The 13,849-nt window shown below is 33.5% G+C and overlaps 1 protein-coding gene across 5 annotated transcripts in view; it reads right to left on the reverse strand.

The window, feature by feature from the left end:
- Positions 1-13,849, reverse strand: part of ci (transcriptional activator cubitus interruptus) — a 410,707-nt gene that overhangs the window by 45,112 nt on the left and 351,746 nt on the right. For all 5 annotated transcript variants that reach the window (XM_072520599.1, XM_072520601.1, XM_072520602.1 and 2 more), the window contains exon 2: positions 9-130. In XM_072520599.1, coding sequence (XP_072376700.1) covers positions 9-130 — 122 coding nt within the window. The remainder of the gene's footprint in view (positions 1-8; positions 131-13,849) is intronic.

Consider the following 13,849-nt stretch of genomic DNA (forward strand, 5'->3'; position numbering starts at 1 on the left):
TGACTTACCGTGAATTGAGTTAGTGGTGGAATGTTGAAGAGAATACAGGTACTCCATATGTGGGGGCAACCGATACGCTGGATGCAGCTCTCTTCCAAGAAGTAAACCGCCTCCAGGACTGCCACCAACGCTGAAAATAAAAAATTAATTGAAGTTAATTGCGTTAAAAACCTATAATTGGATTGTAATTAGATTCTATGCATATAAAAATATTTTGAAACATTTATTATTGAAAGTATAAATTAGATAATCCATTGATCATTTTCAAATTTATGCAGTCTCGGTATAGCTAAACTGTATCTTAACTGATTTAATACAACTGAAAAGTATTTAACACCTTCGACAGGTAGCACCTTTGAAATAATTGGCTGGCATTCACTGTAATTATACTCATTACTACCAGTTTGTTGAAACTTTACAAAAAATGTAGTTTAAAATTTACAGGTGGCACATTTACTGCAATTAGCTAAAATATTCTTGCACCTGAACATAATTCACTGTTCATTAGTTCTATTTTATTCTTACTTCTTGGATCGTGCCATTATTCGTTCCTTATAATCTAAAACACATAAAAAGATCCGCAGTGCTTAACGATCACGCACATATGTTTGATAGTTTAGAAAACCCGTCATTCAAAACAACTAATGCCTTTGATTGACTCATTTATTTCTCAATTGGAGTGCTGTCCTTGATTAAGAAAGGGCAACGACTTCTTAGAAGATAGACCGTTTGAAGTTCTATCAATACGTTACACTTTTTAAGGAGCACGTCTGTGCATAGAAATCGCTTGGTTTTGGAAATTAAAGAATACACAATATATACAGTGTGGAAAGAAGAATGGACTACCTCTAATATTTTGGTAGTCTTTTGCTCTTAAGAAAAACAAGCGAACAGATAAATTTATTTTTCCTGTTTTACATATACTGAAAGAATTCGTTTCATTTTAATGACATCTGTCAAAAATTTGACGTTATCATTATTTTCTTAAATCACATAGTATGTACTTAGTACATCATTTGAAATATTTTGTTATTAGTATGTTCCTACATTTTTGTACAATTATGTTTTTAATCGGATTCAGTGAAATAATTATTAAAAATTAAAGACGCGAGACATATTTTAAGATTATTTCAAATAAAGTCTGAAATGTTCAATCATATATGTTAACATATAATCCGTTTACTATTTTTATTGATTACGTATCATTGTCTGGCAGCCTCCAGAAAAATGAAGGATGGAAAGGCACCGGAACTTGATGAAATTCCTGTAGAACTACTGAAGCTATTAGATGCAGAACAAATAAAAATACTAACTGAAATATTTAATGAAATATACAAGGCAGAAAACATACCAGTAGAGTGCCATATGAGCCATATGCTGAAGCTGTTTTTAAAAGTCATCCACAAAAGAATTTACCGGAAATGCGAGGAACAAATTGCGCCCAATCAGTTTGGATTTGTGAACGCCGTTGGTACGAGGGAAGCTTTATTTAGCGTGTAGGTATTGTTTCAGAAATGTAGAGATGTCAGCTGTGATGTTTTCGCATTGCCTGATTGACTCCAGAAGGCTTTCGATAGAGTCAGTTATGAACAAATGATGGAGGTGCTTAAGAGGACAGGGATTGTCCTCTTAATCAGTCAGTGGTGCTCCGAATAGATAAAGAATATACAGATCAGTTCAAAATCTTAAGGGGAGTGACGACAGGGGTGCATAATTTCACCACTTATATTCAATCTGTACTCAGAGCACATTTTTGAAGGGGCTCTAAAAGATATTGATGAAGGCATCTCAAGAAATGGAGTCAAGCTCAATAAACTGCGGTATGCAGATGATACAATAGTGTTTTTCAATACCATAGAAGGGCTGCAAAACTTAATGAACAAAATAACGGAAGCAAGTGGAACATATGGACTGGATATAAACACCAGCAAAACCAAGCTAATGATCATCAGCAAGGAAAACATAACTGGAGCAAATCTGTATGTGGACCAAATGAGAATTGAACGTGGCTCATAGTACAACTACTTGGAAACTATAATCATTGAGTCGTGGAACAATACCCAAGAGATTAAATGTCGCATCGAAAATGCAAAAAGTGCATTCTTGACTATGAGCTCTGTATTCAAAACAAAAATAAGGCTCCTTAAATGTTACGTGTATTCAGTGCTTCTGTATGGAGTAGAAACGTGGACATTGAAGGCGGAAACTCTATCAAAACTTCAGGCTTTTGAGTTATGGTTATACAGGAGGATCCTGCAGATTCCATGGACAGACAAAGTCACCAATGAAGAAGCACCACGGAGGATGAACACAACCGTGAATTTGGTCAACATCATGAAGGGCCGTAAGCTGCAGTAATTGGGACATATAATGAGTAATCAAGGCAGATATGAGCTACTCCAATGCATTTTGTAAGGTAAAATTAAAGGAAAAGGACCCCAGGACGAAGAAGAATCCAACAAAGTCATCATAGCCAGAATGATCGCCAACGTTCGGAACGTACAGGCCCCTAAGAAGAAGAATCATTGAAACGTCATAAAAATGATGAACAGATGTATGTCAACTTGCAACGGACGGTAAAATTTCAGATTATTTTTTATGCTGTAACAGTTTGTTTGCATTTAAACTTAATACCTAATGCAAATTCTTCAGATAATTCATTATTTTTGTCTTTTGTCTTTTGTTTTTGTTTTTTTATCATGTACCTCGGAACAGGCGAATTTAAAATAATAATAACTGTGATAAATAAATAATAATAATACGATCCTGATAATACAGTAACACTGCGAAAATGACAACATCAAAATTGGATTATGTTCTATGGATTTATGAGTAAATGACGTGCAAAAAAACACACTCATAACGAGTAAAACTCCTTACATAACATGTAATTCTATATTTATGCTTGCTTTTCTATAACTTAATATCATTACTTTGGCTACTAAGGAACGTGTATATTACAAAACTTTTTACTGTTGTAGTCACCACTTACAGTTACCTACTCAAGCTTTCAGTTCTACATCAGCATTCAAGATTTCAGCATCCATTTCACCACGCAAATAGATATGTAGCTTGAGATATAACTGAAAAAGAACAAATCTACATAAAATAGATACCTATCGATATCGTTGACAAATGAGAGCACCAAGAGATGACGCAATGCTAATCCGTTACCAATTTTAAATTCATTAATCATTCTAGAAACAATTGATATGCATTAGACAGTTGAGAATAGAAATTTCGTGAGGCAACGCGTTCCAAAACCGAATTAGAGTGACAAGACGAATATTGAGAATTAATAAGTGGTTACAAGTAACATTTTCTATACATTGAATATTTCAATAACAATCTAACCTATTAACTGTTTAGGTTTTCAATGAGGTAATCGAACAAGGCATAAATATCAACTAATGGACTGGCAAAAACAGACTGCGTTCTGCGATGAACAATTAAGAAAATCTAGAATATATAAGTAATGTTCTGCGATGAACAATTAAGAAAACCTAAAATATATAAGTAATGTTCTGCCATGAAAGGTAATTAAAAAAATCTATGTGGTATTCCACTTATTGTTGCCCTTAAGGTTTGGTTTTGATTTCTTAGAATAATATTTTTAACTAGTTTCTCCCTATCTACGAGTATAGCTTTAAAACAATGATATGTTTATACATTTTTATATGCATTTTTTCCAAATTAACCGACAAACTAGACATTATTTAGTAATGATTGTTGTATATTTGTTGTTGTCAGTACTAACTTTCAGAGAAAAGATATCCATAAAGGAACATGGAAAATACCAGGAACTAACGAAGCCAATCAAATTGACCATATACTCATCTCAAAAAGATGGGCAACAGACATAACTAATGTCAGAACGTATCGCGGGGCGAACTCTGACTCAGATCACTATCTTGTAGGGGCAAAATTACGACAGAAAATAGCGACAGTAGCAAAAGGGAAAAATATTCAAATCAAAAAATGGAATGTCGAAGGATTCAAAAGCGCAACAAAAAGACAAGATTACAGAAATGCTCTCCAAATAAAACTCAACCGAACTAGAGAGGAAGATACTGCAGAGGAGGAATGGAGACAATTAAAAACAATTATAACGGAGTCAGCAGAGGAAACTGTCGGAAAAGCCAAAAGGCAAAGAAATGCGGATTGGTATGATGATGAATGCAGAACTGCAGTAGAGGAAAAAAGGCAAGCTAGGCTTAACCAACTTCAAAGAAATACAAGAAATAGCAGTGAGATTTATAACGAACAAAGAATACAAGCGACTAGAATATGCAGAAGAAAGAAAAGAGAGGCTATGAAAAAACAAGTACAAGAAATCGTAAAGCATAACAACAGACGCGAAAGCAGAAAATTCTATAAATGCATAAAAGAAAGCACACAGTCATTTAGACCAAAACTAACGATATGCAAAGACAAGGACGGAGAACTACTAACAGAGAAGCAAAAAATTATAATGAGATGGAAACAATATTTCGAAGAAAATCTAAATGCAGACAACGAAAATGATCAGAACGAGACAATATATTATACGGCGGAGCTGCACATCGAAAATCCGAGTTATGAAGAAGTAGTTCAGATAATAAATAAACAAAAAAAAACAATAAAGCACCAGGAACGGACGGAATTTCGGCAGAATTATTAAAGCATGGAGGATCCGAACTCTGGGAAAGAGTCCATTACCTAATAACATTAATATGGACGAAGGAGCAAATGCCAGAGGAATGGACAATTGGCCTCATACAGCCAATATATAAAAAAGGAGATAAGAGGGAATGCCAGAATTATAGGCCAATTACATTGCTAAATGTAATATACAAAATTCTTTCTGGTATAATCTACAATAGATTAGTAGAATACTCCGAAAATATAATTGGTGATTATCAAAATGGATTCAGACCAAATAGAGCCACTACAGATAACATATTCATACTAAGAACGATACAAGAAAAAGCTTATGAATACGACATAGACCTATATAATATGTATATAGACTTTAAACAAGCTTTTGATAGTGTGAAAAGAGACAAAATGCTGGAAGACCTTTGTAATCTAGGTATACCTAAGAAATACATCAGCCTCATAAAAATGACATTGCAGGGTTCAAAAGCCGCAGTCAGAGTAGATGGAGAACTGACTCCCTTGTTTAACATCAACATGGGAGTAAGAAGGGAGATGCCCTATCAACCATGCTATTCAACCTAGTTCTTGAGGCAGTCATCAGAAAAACCAATATAACCGGCCATATAAACACCAAATCAGTACAAATTACTGCATATGCAGACGATGTAGCCATCATTAGTAGGAATAAGCCACGACTAATGGAAGTGTTCAAACAAATTGATCCTGAAGCAAGAAAAAGAGGTCTCAAAATAAACGAAGTAAAAACGAAGTATATGACAGTCAAAAGAATAACTGACAATGAAAATAATATCACAATAGACAACTATACTATCGAACGAGTGGATGCCTTTACATATCTCGGCACAGAAATCAATCAGAATAACTCCGTAAGTAGCGAAATTAATGCACGTATTTCCAGCGAAGATCATGCGAGGAGTAAGGCAAGGATGTGTGCTATCGCCGACTCTTTTCAATATATACTCTGAGGAGATTTTTAATGAAGCCCTCACAAACCTAGACATGGGAATCCGAGTGAACGGTGAATACATCAATAATATCCGCTACGCCGATGACACTGTGTTACTAGCAACCAGCCTAAACGATCTGCAGGCCTTACTAGACCGAGTGCGAACTGTGAGCGTAACATACGGACTGAACCTTAATATTAAGAAAACTAAATTTATGGTTGTCAGCCGTACAAATTTAGATCCCGGGGTACTAATGGCAGGTAGCGAAGAGATCCAGAGAGTCGACAGATTCACTTACCTCGGAACTACCCTCAACGTACAATGGGACTACGCTCAAGAGATTAGATCCAGAATTGAAATGGCACGGTCTACTTTTATTAAGTTGAGATCCTTGCTGTGCTGCAGTGATCTCAGTTTGGGAACCAAGATGCGGATAGTGAGGTGCTACGTTCTTCCAGTGTTACTATATGGAGTTGAAGCCTGGACACTGACGCAAGCCACTGAAAAACGAATCGAAGCCTTCGAGATGTGGATATACAGAAGGATACTAAAAATATCTTATGTGGACCATGTCACCAACGTTGAGGTCCTACAGCGCATGACAAAAGAAAAAGAAGTGCTTAATTTAATTAAACAACGTAAGCTTGAGTACCTCGGCCACGTGATGCGGAACGAAGAAAAATATCGAATTCTTCAACTTGTTATGCAGGGTAAAGTATTTGGCAGAAGAGGACCGGGACGCCGTCGTATCTCGTGGTTGAAAAATCTCCGACAATGGTTTGGGATGACCTCAGCGGAGCTGTTTCGCAGAGCAGTCAACAAAACCATGATAGCCTTGATGATCGCCAACATCCGGACCGGATAAGGCACTGGAAGAAGAAGAAGATTTCCAGCGGGAATCGTACATCCTATGCTAATAAAAGATTGATGACATCGAAATTATTAGACAAAAGAACCAAAATGAATATCTACAGAACACTGATTAGACCCGTAGTAACCTATGGATGTGAAACTTGGGTAATGACGAAAAAAGATGAAGCCCAACTCAGGACATTCGAGAGAAAAATACTGAGGAAAGTATATGGCCCGGTACAAGAGGAAGATGGCACATGGAGAATCAGGAGAAACGACGAGGTTAATGAGTTAAATGAAGGTTATGACATTGTAAGATTTGTGAAAAGTCAATGACTGTCATGGCTGGGACATGTGCAGAGACAAAACGATGCAAAAACAACAAAGAAAATGTTACAATGGAAGCCCATAGGAAGGCGAAAAAAAGGAAGGCCCAGAACGAGATGGTTGGATGACGTGGAAGACGACCTGAAAACAATGAACATAAGACAATGGAGAAGAAGGGCACAAGAGAGATCTGAATGGAAGGACATAGCCAGACAGGCAAAGACTCATCCAGGGTTATGATGCCAAAAGAAGAAGAAGTTGTATATTTAGCTCTAAGTAATATTCTAGAAGTTTTATGTTTTGTGTTAGATGTCATTTATGTTTTATATTAGATGTCATATTAAGGATGACACTTCGTGTCATGACTGTATCATGTGAAAGTTTTTAAATAAAGAGTTAATAAAAATTAAAAAAAAAACCTACGTTTATTAATAATACAACAGTGATTTTAAAAATTCTAATTTTTCGTTTTAATCGGTAGCCGAAGAGCATAATCGCTATAATTATACTACACAGACCAATCAAACACCGTTCAGTACTGTTCAATAATGTTATCTTACACGTTTAATCAGCAGCAAAGTGCTTATTCATGACTTCTTTTCGCTGATCTTATCCTAAAATCTCTTCCAAACCGTCTCTTATATTATGAAACGGTCTTATAATTTGTTTAAATGGAAAACATACTTAAGCTGAAACAGAATGAGTAATCTGAACATGTAAAATAATCTTTGGGCGATGCATAGATAGAATCGTCGATCAAGTGAGTATATTCAGGGCCGGAGTGTTTTAGCGTATTTTATATTTTTTTCAGATTATAAAAACTTAGAAATAAAGTACGTAAGCGTAAATCAAAAGAAAATAAAATATAAAACAAAGATTAATTAGAATATGGTCAAAAAATGGAATTTCATCTTACTATCACATAGGAGAAACTGTGTTCGAATTCTTATTTACTTATTTCGTAGATCTTATAATCAGCTGTTAATTTTACCCTTTCAAAGATGACAATAATGCCATATGTAAGGGGCTTAATAGAAAAATTGAAATGGATAAGAAATAAGTATAACATCACAACAACATTTAAAACAATCATGACACTGAAATCTATCCTGTCCAAAACCAAACCCAACAACACACAAGAAAGATCAAAGAACCGCATCTATAAAATACCTTGTGAATGCAACAATTTCTACGTGGGAGAAACCTCAAGACCACTAAGCGTCAGAATAAACGAGCGTGAAATATACATCAAGAACAGAGACTTGGATAACAGCCGGGGATAACGAGAACAGAATTCAATGGAAAGATGCATCAAAAATCATCAAAGAAACAAACATGGTCTGAGAAACATCGTCTATAATTATACACAATGCATATGCAACACACAATATACAAACATATAATATCTACGTTAAACACACATTCTACAAACAAATAAAACGATAAAACACACAAAACAGTCATAATGTGATATTCACGGGGTAAAAACACCACCCACTGGTTTTTTTGTTAACTAAAAGAGAGGATTTCCTACAAAATCGAGGCCAAGTGAAAGACCATTTCCGGAGTGAAAATCCAAACGTCAAACGTTATTTAAAAATGTAATTTTTATTACATGACAAGCTTGTGGCTTATTCCCATATAAACATAATATTTAAATTAGATACACCACAAGAGAACAATTTTAGAACCTTTTGAATTTTAGCCCCTCTTACATTGTACCTAACTTCGTCTGTAGTAACTCCTTTTTTTGTAGTTTTTTGTAAGTTTACTCTATTCTCTTATATCCCTGGTACCTAAATCTCTTCTATTCTGAATATCTAAACAGATGTGCAAATTATGCATGTTGATGTTTTTCTAGGATGATTTTTTGAAGCCGACTCCTCATATTACTCTATTATGGCTTTCTCATCTGCATTCGCAATTCTGTATCTAGTAGATTTTCCACTGTACCAGCCTTTCTGGTTGATGATAGATCTCTACTTCTTTTTTAGTCCGATTTTCACTGGATCATCAGCCTCTCCATATAGTACATAAATATTTTTGATCATTATTTGTTCAGTTTTTCCTCTATAACTTTTGTCTTATAACCCGAATCCATACAGGCAGGATTATCTTTGATCTACTGATAATGCTAGAGGGGTATAACATCTAGGGTTTCACGCGAGACAGCGGGACAAGCTCATGTCCTGTCCCGTGTCCCGCACTTTTTCACCTGTTCCCGCGACTCGTCCTGCAGCAATTTTCGCTGTCCCGTCCCGTGTCCCACTGTCCCGAAAATCTAACTTAAATTATATTTTCTAAATAAGTAAATATATTTTTATAATAATGGTATAAAGACAAACTTAATATTAAAATTTTTTACTGAGCATATTTTGTTTTTACAAATTGTCTTAGAAATTAAACATCAAAATAATTATACTATTAGACCAATTTAATAATTACTTTAGTTTCTACAGTATCTTCAGTACCTTTTCATGTACAATGTTTTGTATAAAAATTTCTATTCGCTTTCTCGCGTTTAAATTGTTTCAGACGCTACACTATACAGAATCATTCACGCAAAAATTCAATAAGTAGTTTTTAATGTTTCAGAAAATTTGCTCCACCTTCTAATTTAAGAATTTGTTTATTAATTATTAATTTTGGTTAGACTAAAAACTGCTGTAAGCTTTCTTATTTTAAATGTAATATTATTATGAAATTATATTATTTATAAAATGTTTATTATTATTTTTTTAATTTCCTATTAACCCGGTATCTGGTTTTGTTGCTCTCAGGTAACATCATCTTTATAAGCACCTAAGTCAATTTCTACTATATATAGCTATTATGTGACAATGATAACTGTAAGCAACAAGTCTTACAACAATAGCGATATTTGAAAAAAATAATTTGAGTACATAGGATACCAGTAGAGTTCTACGTGTAAGTGGGTGTGTCATAATTTTTATTTCCAAACGTTTGTTAGGATTATTATGAGGTTAGCTTTTTACTTCGTATATAAACAAAAGTTGGATTAGCGTAATTCTGTGCTACTTTGTGCTGTATATGGTAAGTAATCATATTATTTTGTTGAATAAAAATCATGTAGCTCTCAGGCAACATTGTCAGTCGAGTAATTGAGTTTTTTTTCAGTATAAGATTTCACCATGGAAAATTTAAATGAAATATCAACTACAGTTCATCCCAAACCCTTCTTTCAGTGCGTCACAGTTTATCGAATTCTCTCTAACGCATTAAGCTAGAAGTGACAGAAAAAAACGTGAGTCTGTGATTATTATACATAGAACTTAGAAAATTATATTTCGTTCACGGGTATTTGCATATTAAAGCAAATTCTACTTACGGATATACAATTGGTCGGAGTTTAGAATACGCTAAATAGATATCCAATCAATGATGCGCATAAATATAATTTGACGCAGATGATCTCGATAGTGACAGTACTTTGACAATATCAACTGATAAAATAATAATTGTCATTCCAGGATAGTATTTTTAGACATTTTACAGTGAAAATTGAATTTTGTATTTATTATCATAAAAATATTTTAAATACGCCGAGATATACCGAGAATGAACAAAGACTAATATTAAAATTACTAAATTATTTTCAATTAGAAAAGGAGGCTGGGACAACTTTATTACCAGTTTCTGCAGTTCGTGAAGTAAGTTTTAAATTATTCTAAAAAATATTCATATTAGTAGTTTAAATACTATACATTTTAGCCATAGTGTTTGTAATAAATAATAATAAATACATAAATAAATCTTAGCTAATCAAGCACTTTCCTTGGAGTATATAGAATAAGAATTAAGACAAACTGTCGTTCCAATATAATGCACAATAAAAATTTTTATACAGGACGGGACCTCTAATATGTAAATTAAAAAAAAAATTTGAATTATTAAAGTTTTTACTCCACATTTTCAAAAAATAACCTTTTCACATTTAGCCGATTGCGATCCTTCAACTGTCAGATTTAACTAAAATGTCATGCAATAATTCTCGACATTCTTAAAATCCTATATGACGTCAAAATTAGTGACGCACTGAAAGAAGGGTTTGGGACAGACTGTACCTCAATTTATGGAAGGAAGATAAAAATGCCGTGTATTGCTCCTGTTAACCCTAATCTCTCCGATTTCATCTCTAGCACAAAGAAAAGTAAATGTGCCATGCCCAAATCTAATCACTCAATACAACAAACACATGGGTGGAGTGGATAAAGCAAACTCTTTATTGGGTCTTTACACAAGTCCAAGTCGTAGTAAAAGATGGTATTTTCCAATAGTTGGCTCTTAGATGTCTGTATTTTAAATGCATGGATATTATATCAAAATAACAGGAAAGACAATCATCTAAATTTTATGCCTCTCAAGAAGTTAAGAATGGAACTAGCTAGGTCAAATACTGAAAAGATCAAAGTAAAGCGAGGCCGTCCATCAAGTACGGAAAATACAGATAAACTAATTTATCCTCTTGCTGTAAGACCTGATGTTGCTACCAGAACATATGCGTTAGGTGACTGGCCACTTTATATCGCTAAAGGAAGATGTAGATTTTGTAAAACTGGCAAAACAACTGTGCAGTGTGATAAATTTAACATGCGGTTTTGTTTGACACGGAACAAAAATTGTTTATTATCATTTCACCGTTAGATTTGGGTCTATATTTATAATTTTTTAGTCCTAGGCACTTTATATGTAAAAGTTTTTTTATTACATCAATAAAATGTCTTTTAGTTAAACAGTTCTTTACATATGATTAACTAAATTTTGAGATCTTCATTAGTGAAGTTAGTACCAAATAGTTTTTCTTGACCTGCAATGTTGCTTGTAGGCAACGAATTCAAAAACCGCTTTCCCCTAGCTCCTTCCGGTTTTTTTGTAGCACAGGGTATTATTGGGTGTTATATAAGATTATGTACCCAATAAAATAATTTTACGACATCTATTTTGGTGTTGCCAGATACCACTACCTAACTAAACTAAACGGACTAAATTGACTGCTACTCTCAATAGTTTGATGTCTTTGTAAATACAATATTTATTAAATATTGTCGTAAATCTTGGTATTTTACTTTGTATTACAAAGTTTACAGAGAGCTTTAATACTGATATAATATACACCATATAATATTAGTAGGTACCTATCTAAATATTTTTTACTTCTTTTTTACTTAAAAAAAAAAACAACATGTTACTCAAAAAATAAGACCTAAACCCCTCTTTTACATATTTTAAACTTTTATCATTGCCAAAACAAAAAAAAGGGGTAACGACGTGCATTTTAATGTAATATGAAGTTATTTTATTTCATACTTGTGTTTGTATGTGTTTGTGCATGTCTTTTGTCTAAAGAGTAGCCGTAACGCTGGGATTATGCTCCAACAAATAATAAAAATTAATAATAATATTGTTACATCTTACAACATCTTACACCTGATGCATCGATACAACTTGTAATGATATCCTTAGTTTTTTGGGGGCCTGAAGATGCTGTAAAAGTTTGTAAACAACGAAAACGGAAGCCCAATCATTTCTCAATTTCAATAAAAACCTACTACAGATTGTGAGTAGAAGACTTATTTTCCTAACAGTCATGAATATGTGCTCACACCAGCAACCCTTTCATCACTTTTAACACTACAATGTTTTCCATAGCAAAAAGATATGCTACAGCAGCGAAATAAATTTACGATTGAATAAATTCAAAAGCTTTTAACTTTAAAACAAACGTTACACAGACTTCAAACCTTACTCAAAAATAAACGTAATTAATTCTGCTACAAAGACACAGAAGACGAACAAACTCAATAATAAAAAAAAACAAACCACATATTCATTACACTAAAAATACAAAACGAAAAAGAAGTTGAACTTTAATATATATAAGAGCCAAGAGCAATATTTGCAGATCTTTAGCAAAAAATTTATTAATTTGAGAACAGATAAATTGGATAATGATCACATTTTAAAAATTTTGTACTACACAGTACATTACGTTCCAGCACTGATTCCATTTCTCCAAAGAACAAGCTCTGTCCGCGTTCTTTTCTACCATCAGATATGGGCTACTTGACTATGCCAATTAAGTCCGGGCGACCCACCTTGGCGTTAGATTATTTCTGTAAGTTCACGTGACCGTAGGTGTTAATAAGGCTTATCTCACACGACGGTCTGGTGGCGTTCTTCCACGTTCGATTTAAGGTCGCGGATCTCAAGGTTGCGCGAGTTTTCTTGTTTGGCTTTGCAACCGAATTATTGTTAGGAAACTCGACAAATAAAGATCTATAATTAAATAAAAGATATTAGGCAACTATTAATTAAATCATTTGACACTGTCATAATTTAGAAGGTAACTACTTAAAAAACTAAGTGTAATAAATTTTAAATTAAAAAAGATATGCTTAAGTATAATAAATAATTAGCAACGGAAACCTAAATATGGACGTACAAAAAATACAGAAGAATATAAAGAGTTTTTAGTATTTTGACTTCCAGAAAAATGGTGTCATATATACATCATAATGTTTTTGCAGAAAACTGACGTATACCTAACAATAAAAATTGTTAAAGGAATATCTTCATGGATGTACAGTGTTTTGTTTTAGAAGCGACTAAAGGTAATCAAATTACATACAATGATAACCTAAAGGCAAAAATGATTATAGTTTCTGAAAAAAACTTTAAAATATTGACTGTTAAATGAGATAAGCAGCCGAAAGTGACAAATCATGAAATTAACTAATGTTACAGACACTATTGACATTGACAGCACTAAAGACAGATGATGGCAAATAATGCGAACGGAAACACTGAAATTAGTATGGTCTGCGATTCAACGGAAAAAATTAAATAGATCAAACACACCAAGGGTTTAAAGTTGTGTGAAGTAGGTATGTAATGTATTTTGAATTGTTGATGACTAAATTCACAAACATTTAGATATATTAGTCCTTTCTCATAGAAAGGCCTTGGATTACTCGAAAAAACTGAATCTTTACTATGTATATATAATAATATTACTCGGAAAGCCCTGTAGAGTAAACTTTTAG

The sequence above is a fragment of the Diabrotica undecimpunctata genome, chromosome 1, assembly GCF_040954645.1.
Source record: "Diabrotica undecimpunctata isolate CICGRU chromosome 1, icDiaUnde3, whole genome shotgun sequence".
Classification (NCBI taxonomy): domain Eukaryota; kingdom Metazoa; phylum Arthropoda; class Insecta; order Coleoptera; family Chrysomelidae; genus Diabrotica; species Diabrotica undecimpunctata.